The 12,903-nt window shown below is 35.3% G+C and overlaps 2 protein-coding genes across 2 annotated transcripts in view; both read left to right on the top strand.

The window, feature by feature from the left end:
* LOC120627016 (CCR4-NOT transcription complex subunit 6-like) overlaps nt 1-5,198 on the top strand; it is an 80,762-nt gene extending 75,564 nt beyond the window's left edge. The window contains exon 5 of the mRNA XM_039894854.1: nt 5,137-5,198. Within this exon, the coding sequence (XP_039750788.1) occupies nt 5,137-5,198 (62 nt within the window). The remainder of the gene's footprint in view (nt 1-5,136) is intronic.
* A 326-nt stretch (nt 5,199-5,524) lies between these two features.
* On the top strand, nt 5,525-11,926 carry LOC120626762. Its single transcript, XM_039894436.1, has one exon. The coding sequence runs from the start codon at nt 5,713-5,715 to the stop codon at nt 7,114-7,116; it is 1,404 nt and encodes a 467-aa protein (XP_039750370.1). The 5' UTR covers nt 5,525-5,712; the 3' UTR covers nt 7,117-11,926.
* Nucleotides 11,927-12,903: the final 977 nt, after the last annotated feature.

The following is a 12,903-nucleotide window of genomic DNA, read 5'->3' as shown; positions in this document are numbered from 1 at the left end:
AATTTTATATAATCACCCTCTTTTTGTTAATTAGCCTGTAAGTTCCGTTTAAGTGGAAATTCCTTTATGGAACAATAAATATCTTAAACCAGAAAAACTACTGAACAGATTTTGATAAAACTTTACATTAATATAATTTATACGTTAGAAAAAAACAAACGCTATAAATTATAAATATATGGTGTCAGTTGCCCAAAATATAACAAAAGTTCCAAGTAGGTCGGAAAAAAATCTACCAGCTGAGCGTAGTGGCGAGCACTGGGTTTCTTTATAGCCAAAATAGTTAACCATAAATACACAAAAAGTCAATTTCAATTCACTTTTTTTTTATTTTTAAGTTATTTCTTATCCAAAAAAACGTGTACAGCTTCTGGTATTTTTATAAGATAAACTTTCTACTTTACGCTAAAGTATAAAAAGAAATATTTTGAAAGTTATCGACGACAGGGTACAATGTCAAGAGACTGTTCTTACTCTTCTTATTCACAAGAAATCAAAAGTTCTACACAGACAAAGTCGGGGGCACCCGCTAGTTATCTATATTCTTAGCTATTAAACGATGGAAAATAAAACTAAGAGTATGTGCACTAATTACGTTACTAATAATATGATTAGGCAAGCGATTGATATTGCTCGATCTTCGCGGACTCTGCCCAGAGGCTTTATGCGAGGTCGGCACTGGCTGAGCTGACACTTGCATAACCCGTGGACTTTGTCCGTGACACTACTGGGCGTAATTAAAAACTCAGTGAACATACAATATATTTTAGTAGCTGTTGCCCGCGTTTATAACGGTTTTTACAAATCCCGTGCGAATCTTTTGTTTTCCTTTCCTTAAAACTACTTAGCGATAAGGCCGCCTTTTGTATCCTGCTTCATTTTTCATGTTTTCCTGTTCCTTTTCTCGTTTTTCTGAGTGGTGTACAAATAAAGAGTATAAATAAATATAACCATTCAACTAACTAGATTTAGGGTGTAAAGTTAGGAAAAGCAAATATACATACTTTAGCATTGATAATAAAAATTTGCTGGGATAAAAAGTAGCCTGTGTTATTCTCCGTCCTATCAATTATGCCAAAAATAAAATGAAAGTCGAAAGACAACAATATCTTTATTCAAGTAGGCCCGGCCCCGTAATAGATGGCACTTATGATGCGTACATTTATTTATACATGCCAAATTTGTATATGGTATAATCGATCGGTTACTAAGTTAGGGCGTTAAGTAATCATACAAACACACATTTGACGGCCGATTGGCGCAGTGGTCAGCGACTCTGCTTTCTGAGTCCAAGGCCGTGGGTTAGATTCCCATAACTGGAAAATGTTTCTGTCATGAACATGAAATAAATTTCAGTGTATGGGTATTTATATGTATATTATAAGTATTTATGTATATTATTTATACAAATTTTCATCAGTTATCTTAGTAGGTACCCATAACACAAGCTACGCCTACTTTGGGACTAGATGGCGGTGTGTGTATTGTCGTAGTATATTTATTATTATTATTCGCATTTATAATACGGAAGTAAGGACGATAAAGCGAGGTCTGAATTTTTACACATACATTTGTGAAACTTTGGGTACTAAATGTGTATTCTGTCAACTTTTTTCATTTGTGAAAACACAAACTAAACTGTTCGGGACGTGTTATTCTACCGATGATTTGATTAGCCAATAGATATTAATTGATCCTGGCATACTTTGCCCGGAGGCTTTGTGCGAGGTCGAGACGGGGCGCGCTGACATTTGCAAAACCCGTGAACTTTGTCCTTATTACAATAATTAGGAGTTATGGACTGTAACTAGATACCGATGATAATTTACAGATACTAGTTTGTTACCGGTGTTATAATCATCATAAACAGCCTATAACAGTCCACTGCTAGACAAAAGACAAAGAGTCTCGCATCTCGAAAAAGTCCTCTCCCGACGATAGCGTCGTGAGAGGACTTTTTCGAGATGCGAGTTTGAGTTTGCGAGTAACGAGTACTTGGTAGTAGTAGTTTTTTTTTTAATATTCAACTACAAGTTAGCCCTTGACTGCAATCTCATCTGGTGGTAAGTGATGAAGCAGTGATGCCCCCCCAGATGGTAGCGGGCTATCGTGTTAGGTCGTATGTTAATCGGTTTCTACGCGACATCGCACCGGAACACAAAATCGCTTAGCGCCACACCTTCTCGGTAGGGTGGTAACTAGTCACGGCCAAAGCCTCTCACCAGACCAAAGTAGTAGTAGTAACACAGAGGACTCTGCTGCCCGTTCTCCATTATTATTCCCATCGTCGCCTCGTACGATTTGCCGCCACCCCACGGCACAGTGACGGCCGTCCAGTCTAAAATAAAATCGTAAAGGAGGACCTTCTTCATTTGCTGGAATTCGAACCCGGGAACGACCTATCTGGCCGGTAAACATTAAGGTCGTTAAAAATTGAGGAATGGTGACGTCTAAATATATGTTTATACGAGTAGGTATTAACGTTTCCATTTAGCATATTACGAAACATAGGATCTTGTTTCTATAACTATTATTAACAAGCGACCCACCCCGACTTTGCACGGGTATAAATTTGAAAAAAGAGTGAAGTGCTACATGTTTCAATTTATATTAATTTTTCGGCAACTTGGCTGTAATTTTTTTTTCCTTCATACAAAAAACTTAATTCGGTTTATGTGTGTATATATATATAAAGAACCTGGAGTAACTATCTGAATGATGGTGAAACCCGCATCTAAATCCGTTTCATGGTTAAGGAGTTATAGTAGTAGTATAGCAAACGAATAAACAGACAGACGCGGAAAGCCACTTTATTTTATTCTACGTGTAGACTAGCGAATTTATCCTTAATATTATGTCATCGACATTGACAAACCACATCAAAATTGGTTTAGCTCTCATCAAAAATAGCTCACAAGCGTGATATTATATTTCACAAACTGAAGTTTGTACTGAGTAAAATTCTGTTCCTGATTTTGTTTTATGATATTGCTGTAGCTGCTGTTACAGTTTTAATCTTCTGTGACTATTCGTTATGGCTTTGTTACGGTTTTGCGTTCTGAATTATAAACGCTTACGTTCCAATGCGTGTTAACTATACTCATAATATTTGAAACTCATCCATACTAATGTTACTTATAAATGCGAAAGTATATCTGTATATTTTTGTTTCCTAAGTCCTTCCCAACCGTTGAACCGATCTCGATAAAATTCGGCATATTTAGCTGGCTTTCTTGGGGGTAAAATTCATTCCAGAAAAGAGTCTGATAAAGTTTCGCGGTTTTAAAAGAATACATAAGTAACATATGAAAGGCTCGACCAATGCACTCAAAATAAATTGAAATTGAGTATAGAAATAGTTTGCATCTTGGAATCGGATAAATGGAATCGGAATCGGATAGGATAGATCATAATTATATATATTTTTATATGTATTTATTTTTACATGTTTATATTTATATTTATTTATGTTGTGCCAAATATTAAAATTAGCATGGAAAGGGACAGTATGTGCACGAGGATATTTATCCAGAAACTCTCGAAGGTGGAAAAATGTTGAAGAAATAACTGATACTTATAGGAACACACTAGCTGACCCGCGCAACTTCGTCTGCACGGCTATTATCGGATTTATTACCTAAAAACCTAATTGCAGCGCCACCTTCCGGGTCCAGTTTTATTTTCAAACTATGTTATGCGTGGCCGGGCAGCCGTCTGTATTTTTCTTGCTTTTAGCATTTCTATACCCGTCGTAACATCTAAACGACAGGTCCAATTTGAATAATAGGTTACTGTGACTGAACAGTTAGACATTTAGCCTAATAATGATTACTTTAAACATGTCCATCCATACATCCATCCTCTCAAACTTTCGCATTTATAATATTAGTAGGATGCCTTGCGACTCGCTGTTATCTGTGAAGTATGTCCTTTATCCCCGAAAATATTTATCAGATCTTCATTAAAATTACACAATATTTGCTTGATAGTATAAACTTTCAAATAACAAATACATAAAATTTCATTCAAATTTCAAATAATAAATAAAAAATACTTATTAAAATCCTTTCAAATTTAACGGAGCTTTGAAGTAAAATTGATAAAAATTTTCATCACATTTCCCGGGAGAAGCTTATTGTTTATCGGGATAAAAATTCGCCTATAGGTTGGCCCGACAGACAGACAGACAGACGGACAAAAATTAAATAAAAATCTGTTTTGGACTCAGTATCGATTATAAAAAAAATTCAAAATATATTAAATGTACAGAAATCTTCCAGTTGAAGTTTCATTATTAGTTTAGGTATAGATATGTGATAGAAGAATAGATAAGAGAATATATAATTAGGAAGAAAGAAAACTCATTTATTTGTTCTGTAACAGTAAACACTAGTAATACAAAAGGTAAAAATTAAAAAAATCAAGAAATTAGACAATGTTACAACTAAATCCATCTATTGCACTTGTCTTCGAATAAAAAAATCCCAGATTTTCACCCCAATTTATATACCAGTATATATTTCCGAGTAATGTTGGAGGCACTGTGTTATACATAAACAACTCTTTTTTTGTTGATAGTAACGAACAAACTTACGGACGGAACAATCTTAAAAATAAACATGCATAATTTTAAAATTAGTTTAAATATATTATTTAATATCTCTGCCAACCGCACATTACAAAGTGTATTTTTATTTTTGTTCCCCAAAAACGAGTAAAGACGATTCATTTTATTTAACCAAGTGTATGTTATATGTATACCAAACTATGTATGTTATATGTGATTACAGAGATGCGATGTGATAGCAAATAATATACCTGCCAACCTATAATATTCCAAATTAGTTTCACATATGTTTGTCCTTAAATAATAATAAAGATTATTTTACATTGTTAAAACGAGTTTATATTGAAATTTTTATTCTTTATCTTTAAAAACGGGACGATTTATTTAATTTATGAATACGAGTTTAGTTTGCAGGAAACTATTATGTAACGGTTATGTAATACTAATTATAGTATCTCTGTAATTGTATGCAATTATGTGTATTCATATCACTGTAATTAGCTTAGAATTATAAATTTGTCAGTCGTTGAAAAGTGAAGTATATTAACTGTGTTGTTTTTTTGTTTCAGGTAAGTTCTATTGGCAAAATCTAATAACAGCTCTCAGATCAATTAGATTTTCTCGATTATAAAGGTAAGTGTTTTGGTTTATTTTATACCGAAAAGTTACTTTATCGTTATAACATTTTTAAACACATGCTACATTTTATAAAATTCTCTTACCTGAACCTCCATTATGTGAAATGAATTATGAAACTACTGGACAATACCAACAGTAATTAAAGACATAAAATTTCATAGGCAGTAACGATAAATCCCATAGGCGACCAAGTTATTATTTTTAGAGCTCTACAAAAGTAAACAAGGATATAATGGCAGAGTGATTAGGGCTGTAAGCTTTCCGTTGCATCTATGCCGGCGATAGTCGCGTGGTGCGCCACGGCACTCCCACTCGGCTATCGCGGCCGCGACCGGCTCGCGCTCATTCACTTCAGTTCTCAGCCGACTGCCGCGGCGCACACACGCCACGTTTCTACGCGCCCCCGATGTTAGTTTACGATTACGACATCGCGTCGCAACTCGGAGTTTCGCCGTGACATTGAACATAACTATCTCGAATATGGGTTAAACAACCCCATTGTCGAAATGAGTCCGGGCGAGCGCGCCGCCCTTGGGCGCCGCGATGCCCCTCGCCCTCATTATGCTGCTGCCGCACCGGGATTCCCGCCACCTTACTACCCCCCATACGGTGTACCACCACATCCCAACGCGTGGCTCGGAGCACCTCTCATATCGATGACGGGGCGCACGCCACCACCGCGCGAGAACACTGTATCCAAGCTTGCCATGCACGCCCAGGGAGCTCCACTCATCATACAGAACCGGCACGATCGAAGGAAATATACTACTGTTCCCGAGCAACGTAATCATCGATCCGCTGTTCCATCAGAGAATAATGCAAGAGACAGATGTGACCCTGAAAATACGAGGCATAGAAATCAACATCAACTTCAACAGCAGCAAACACGCCCTTCTCGAAGCGGACGCAACAACAATACGGATGCAGTCAGTGTTGCTAGTGATGAAAGTTCCGGCTCCACAAATTCTGAAACTATGTTGCCAAGAATTATAAAACCACGAAAGCGACGTAAAAAGGATAGAAAACCTAATAACTTAGTGCCACACGATTTAACATCAGCTGCGTTAGATCTTAGCGATGTTGACCACTGTACAAATATGGGGTCGTCATTGCACGGCATTTACGAGAAATCTTATTCCCGAGATATGGCGTTACAGTATCCTTTAAATTTAAAAGTGTTGGATTACCCCGATCCAGCTCCGGAGGCATATAGAGTGGCTGCGTTGGGCGAGGCTTTTGAGGCTACTCGTTTTGGATTGGCGGAGGCGGTTTCCCCTTCAGAATCTGCTGTCAGTACCTGTCAGTGTCGATACTGCGATCCCGTCGGGCAAATTTGGGATGTAAATTCAATTGCGCATTTATTGGATGAAAATTCAAGTGTTGATTTCGCACCCACGAAGTTAGAGGATTCCATGAAAGTTGTGGGGCCCATGGGTAGGCGTGGAACGGATACAATATTACGTCGCAGTTGGAGTGACCCTTCAGCGAGGATTCCGGAAAGAAAGACGAATAATAATGAGGCATTTTCTGCGCCAAATCTGTATTCGTTATTCCCACCACCGAGAAGAACAACTTCTCCAGAGCCGAGATCGCCCCTGGCTTTGGAGATATCATCTGAGATTGTTACTTCAATTAACGGACACCGTGACTTGGAAATTAAGTTATTTTCGACCTCGCCCCCGGCCTCGACCTCCGAACGTCGCTCTTTTTTCGAGGATAAAAGTGAAAGTGCTGTAAACGATAGAAGTGCGAACTATGAGCTTAAATCAAAAAGTGCAGTGAGCAGTGAAAAAGTTTCAAGTGAAAACAATGTTAAAAAAAGTGTAAATCTGGGTTCGGGGTGCGTGAAGGCACTCGGGGCTGGCGAGAACTCGCGCAACATTTGTGATTTAGCCTTAGTTTCTGCCTAATTGTCTTCGTTGACCAGTTTAATTGTCAGAATATTTGGATGCGTATGATTTATCAGTTCAGAGGGGCTTCACGCTCGCCATTTGAGCTGGACTCAAATCACCACAGCGAGGCAAACGCGGAGTATCTCAACGCTACCCGATATTATCGAGATCTCCGAATCGGTTTCCTGTAGATTGTATAATTAATTTATTTTTAACAATAGCTTAGGAGAACTTGATGGAACTTTGTCTGGAGCATTTATAAATTATGATTCGCCGTTTTGTCAAATTGTGTCGTTCAATACTGGGTGACATGATGTTAGGTGTTGGGTTTTTTTTCTTTTCAACAAAAGGGATTATTTATAGTAGTAGTAGGGCATTTTGCGAACGTTTTGCAGTTGCCTTAACCATGCGCAATTATAGTTTCACACTACTGACACGGTTGTGCGGATGCGTGCTCGCTATTGCGGTTTCCCGTGGTTTTCACTGCGCGCCGTTCCGGGTGGCGCCTCGTGCGCACCGGTTCATGCCATTAATGACTTTTTTATTCCCTCTCGTGGCTCACTTTTACCTTAACCGTTTAGCTCAGCCGACCCGGTGGTCTGAAACTAGTGGCCTTGAATAGCAGCAATTAAATAGTTAACATCGAGAGATAAAAAAATTAAATGTTTTATTACGTACCCAAGTTACCTACTTTCACAGATTTCATTAGTCTGATATAAATATAGTTAGAAGCAGTATTATCGTAGCGATAATATATAGTTAGAAGCAGTATTATCGTAGCGTCTGAAATTCGTTATTCCTATTAATTATCATTTAACCATATCTGAAAAGCTTCTTCTGTATGATCACATCACAGTACTCTCATTTATTATTATGTAGGGAAAGGTATCTGGAATGTACTTCGTTATTATTCATTAATTATTCCGAAAGTCAATCACTGACAATGAAATTTCAGTAATGCGGTAATCAATTAATTATTTGTGACACAATCACCGCCTTATATCGATATTTTATTGATAATTCATTAATCATCGTTGGTATCTTTTTTATTTAATCGCTAGCAAAAATGTGTTTTATTATTGTTTAAACATTATCATCAACCTTATCACCGTTAAAGTTTTAAGAATTAACTATTCCAAAATATTCAATGCATTCAGTACTTACTCGGAAGTTATAAACATTTTATTTGAATATAAGCCTCGTTGTTATTAAAAGGCGTTAAGAATCATGCATATAAAATTAAGATATAAGATTATTTCGAAATTTCGTCTCATTAAAAAAACGTGATGATTTTTTCTTCCTAATAGTAAATTAAATTCAGTGAACTCATATACATTGTTAAGTATTTTATATTTCTATTTAAAAAAGGCGCACTTCATTTGAAGAATGAAGATTAATGATATTTTGTTATCAGTGTTTGCTCAACGCGCGCAGTTCATTCACATCGTTGATACCGACGACACGGCTTTAACTTTGATAATATTTATAGGTAATAGGTATCAGTCTTGTCAGTTTAGTTTATTTAGTTATGCGTTAGAAAAGCAAGCATTCTACCGTGGAATTGTTTTTATGTTGTTTAGACAAGTTCTTTTTTTATAATATTTAATTGAGATGAAAATGTAAGTTGTCTATGTAGTGTAATTTATCTGAATCGCCAATTTGAGATATAAAAATAAATTTCAAAATTTGCTTTAAATTTAAAAGAATAACCAATATCTTATAGTTACGTTAATATTTTTATATTATCGTCTTATATAGATAAATGTTAGGATATAGTTTTTATCCACTGACCGTGATTTGTCCGCGTGAGATTTTGTTTTCCCGGAATAAAATCCTATGTTTCAATCTTGGAATATCTATTAGCAAATTTTCATTTAGATGTTTATACGTGCTTATGTCATCATATCCAGAAATCAACTAAAAAAAGTTTTTTTAACAAACTTTCACATTTATGTTTTGGTGATGTTGATGATAAAAACAAGTAATTTATTATATTGTTAATGTATTAATGTATGACATTGGAATAAGTTAATTACCCATGTCTTGGTTTACCATCACGTACACGCAATTAATTGTTTATTCTCATTAACATACGTACCTATAGAAGTAAAACATTAAACTGAAACATTCTAAATATTATTAAGTACAATTAAACGTCGGCAAATCATCTAAATTAAAATGCCATTAATGATTAATTCTATACGACTTCTGGTAGGGCTTAAAAAATGAACGGCGAATCACTAATTTCCTCTATACAAGTATTGCTTTATTTTTTTTCGTTTTCGTTTCGAGTTAAGGGTCCAACAGTGGGAACACCAGATAAAGTTCCATGTAATGTAGATAAATGTGAATATAACTAAGTTATACACACGAAATCGTTGAGTTTTACACTACTACAGGCTGTTCAGTTAGTGTACCTATGCAACTTTTTTTTATTTTTGTCTTGTGTTAGCTTATTGCGGAGTTTGCGTGGGAAGACGTGATAAATCGGTTCTTGTTTTATTTTTCTCTAAGATAGGCTCGACGTAGACGAGGAGTTATTACGGTGTGTTATTAAACGAGAAAACAAAATCAAATTTTCACAGCACAGGTTACCTCTTCCAATTGAAATTGTTTGTTTTTTTTTTTAACAAGAGGTAGAATCGAAAGCTGCATGATAGGTATAACCGCAGCTTTGATCTTCATATGTTAATTAATATATTACGTATCCTAATTAAAAACTTAAGCGAATAATAAATAATGAAATAAGTAGTCTTAAAGTAATTGTTTAATTTATCATAATATTAGCCTACACTCAGAAACTCGGAAGAAATTTCTAAATAATGTTTATTCATGACTACCTATATTCTTGTCTATAAAAATATATTCAGTAGAACAACTGAAGATGGCGTGAATTAATTTAGTTTTATATTTTAAAAAGCTATCGTAGAACAGTGTTTACGTGTTGATTTGAATTCAAAAGAGTGTATGACGTAACGTATTTCATTTATCGTTTTTAAATTAATATTGGAAGTTATTTAACTTTGACGACGTTTGATTTGCGTTATTGTTTAAGGACGAAAGAATATATTTATACGATTCGTAAAGAATTTAATCACAAAACCTTTTTTTATTTGTCACAATATTGTTTATAACAAAGTTGATAGGAATGATAACATCATTTCACTTTGCATTACTAACCACAAATGATTTGATTGGTGTTTTTCAAATTTATTTTTACCAAACTTAAGATGTTGTCTTCTAGATATAACTTTCTTAATACATTTTAGATGCATATAATTAAATAATTTCCGTTCGTTTTACGTACTACTGTGTGCACTTATTAGCAGCTAAAGCTGCTTTTTAAATTTAATTTTATAATTAACTTTTTGACCATTTTTTTAAAAAGCAATCTCAGGATTTTTTTTCCTTTAATATTATAAAAACTAAGTTCTCACGTCTTTAATGCGTTTAGCGTACAAGCGGTGCCTTGTTGATTGCAATATACTGTACCAAGTTATTATCGCTCTTCAAATAACAAACCGGTCACATTAATGAAGTGCCAGGTCCCCTCTCTGATGTACAAAAAGTAAAAGGGTGATAGCGAGTTTTATTACCCTGATAAGTAATCACTAGAGTCGAGAGAGTAGAGTAAAATATGTGTTAATGAATTTCAGTAACCTGGTCTGCAGAAGAGCGTAAGCTTTTTAAGCGTAGTCTCACTACCGTACACATTTCTCATATAATGTACGCATAGCAATCGCATACGCAAGTGCCATCTATGGGCCTACTTGGATAATGATATTTTTGACTTTTTTTTTACTTATGTGTATGTAATTTTATTCATCAAAATTACATTTTTAAATTAAACAATAAACAGTAAAATTAAATACAGAACCCTAAATAAATCAGTCTTCACTTTAGATTCGGTATTTCATCTAAATTAAAACTCACACTGGACCTGGCGTCACTAATTGATCGACGCCTATTTATGTTGAACGCGAACGTTTGATGATAATCGTTTTAAGTGAAATCCGCTATTTTTTTAAATTTGTCTGCATCGAGCCTACTGCTTGTCTTAGGAACAATCAATGTAAACAGCTGTAAAACTCAACGATACTGTAAACAAAAAAATAGGCTATGTCTTAGAGCTCCCGCAAACATATTTACGACCGGCTGATAGATTAGTCGGCTGTTTATTATAGATACAAACTAAGAATAATAATTTTACTGAAGGTACGATAAAAAGGTACGCAATAGTGAGACTAATTTTAAAGTTTCAGGTCTCCTAAACTATCGATTGACTGAGCTTTGTATATGCAAGCGCGCAGTCTCGCCGATTCGGTGACCTTGAGTTCGCACTGCTCCCGTATTCAGTAACTTTTCTGTCAAGATGCCAGCCATTCGGGTACATACAGAGTGCATAATTTGACAGCGCTATTTGTATCACCATGAATTCAGCTTGGAGTGAACGGCCGCTAACAGTTAAACAAGAGGAACTGAAATCGGGCGCTGATCTACTTAAAATGTCTATCGGCTGAGCGGCTGAGTTGATACCTTTTTATTACACAAAAATCATCGAGGGACGTGAGAGTTACTCGAGCCAAGGGTAGATGTAGCCAAGAAGTCAAATCGGCGCATAAATGCCCGGGTCAAAGATCGATCCGACTACACTATCGGTCGATCGTCTTCAATTTGCGGGAGCCCTTAACTTACTGAGTGAATGCATTTTATACATAAAATTATATATAGGTTTATTCATTTGTTTTGTGTACGTCGTGACGCACGAGTTACACGCTTGCACACTATTTTTGTACAATAAAAAAAAAAACCATCATGCCCTGATATATTTTATTTGTTTTATTTGAACATGTACTGAACCTACGATCAATGATAGTATAGATATGCTGTCAGTCGTCCTGCGTCCCGAATTAATTTAATCGGTCTAATCTAAAATCTTCCGATGAAAAATTTAATTGAGAAGTGCTATCCATTGCCTACCCTTTCCTGTAGATAACGATCATCATCATATCAACCCATTAACGGCCCACTACAGGGCACGGGTCTCCTCCCACAATGCGAAGGGGTTAAGGCCGTAGTCCACCACGCTGGCCCAGTGCGGTGGACATAGGTAGATAACGATAGCACTACTAAATTCAATCCAATATATTCTGAGTTTAATTTAATAGTTTTAAACACAGATACACACTTTTGTTACATACTAAATGATCCTTTTAATATTTTTTTTTAATGAAAAAATATCCTTTATACCCAATAATAACTTTATATACCTACCTATTTTTTATTATTCTAAAGTATAGAAAATTGGAAATAAAAAGCCGTATTTAAATTAAGTAAACAATGTACCTCTGGCCCTTTATCCCCGCTGTCAGTTGATGTTTGACAAAATACTCCATAACTATTCTGTCATTACGTTTAAAGCGTATATTATTGTAAGTAAGATTAGTAAAGTAAGTATTTAGCGTAAATTTTCAAATCATTAAATTCTGCCGTCAAATGTTTTGAAAACGCCATTTTAACTATATTTCTACACAAATATATTTGAGAAATTGAAATACAATTATTTACAGCATTTAATGTCAACTTTTAGGTAAAGTTAGCATAAATAAAAGATAAATGGATATAAGAAATGAAATTAATTTTTTTAATGTATTGCTTAGCCTTATTTGTGTTAATTGTATGCAGTGTTTCATATTGCATCTTGGTACGGAACGCATCGTGTGCAAGTCCAACTCGCACATGGCGGGATTATTTTATTGCATTACAATTATCACATTATGTGTCGATTACGGTATATTATGACGG

This window comes from Pararge aegeria, chromosome 10 (assembly GCF_905163445.1).
Source record: "Pararge aegeria chromosome 10, ilParAegt1.1, whole genome shotgun sequence".
NCBI classification, from domain to species: domain Eukaryota; kingdom Metazoa; phylum Arthropoda; class Insecta; order Lepidoptera; family Nymphalidae; genus Pararge; species Pararge aegeria.
Note: the sequence above shows the minus strand (reverse complement) of the source record. Positions and strands in the feature narration are given on the sequence as shown.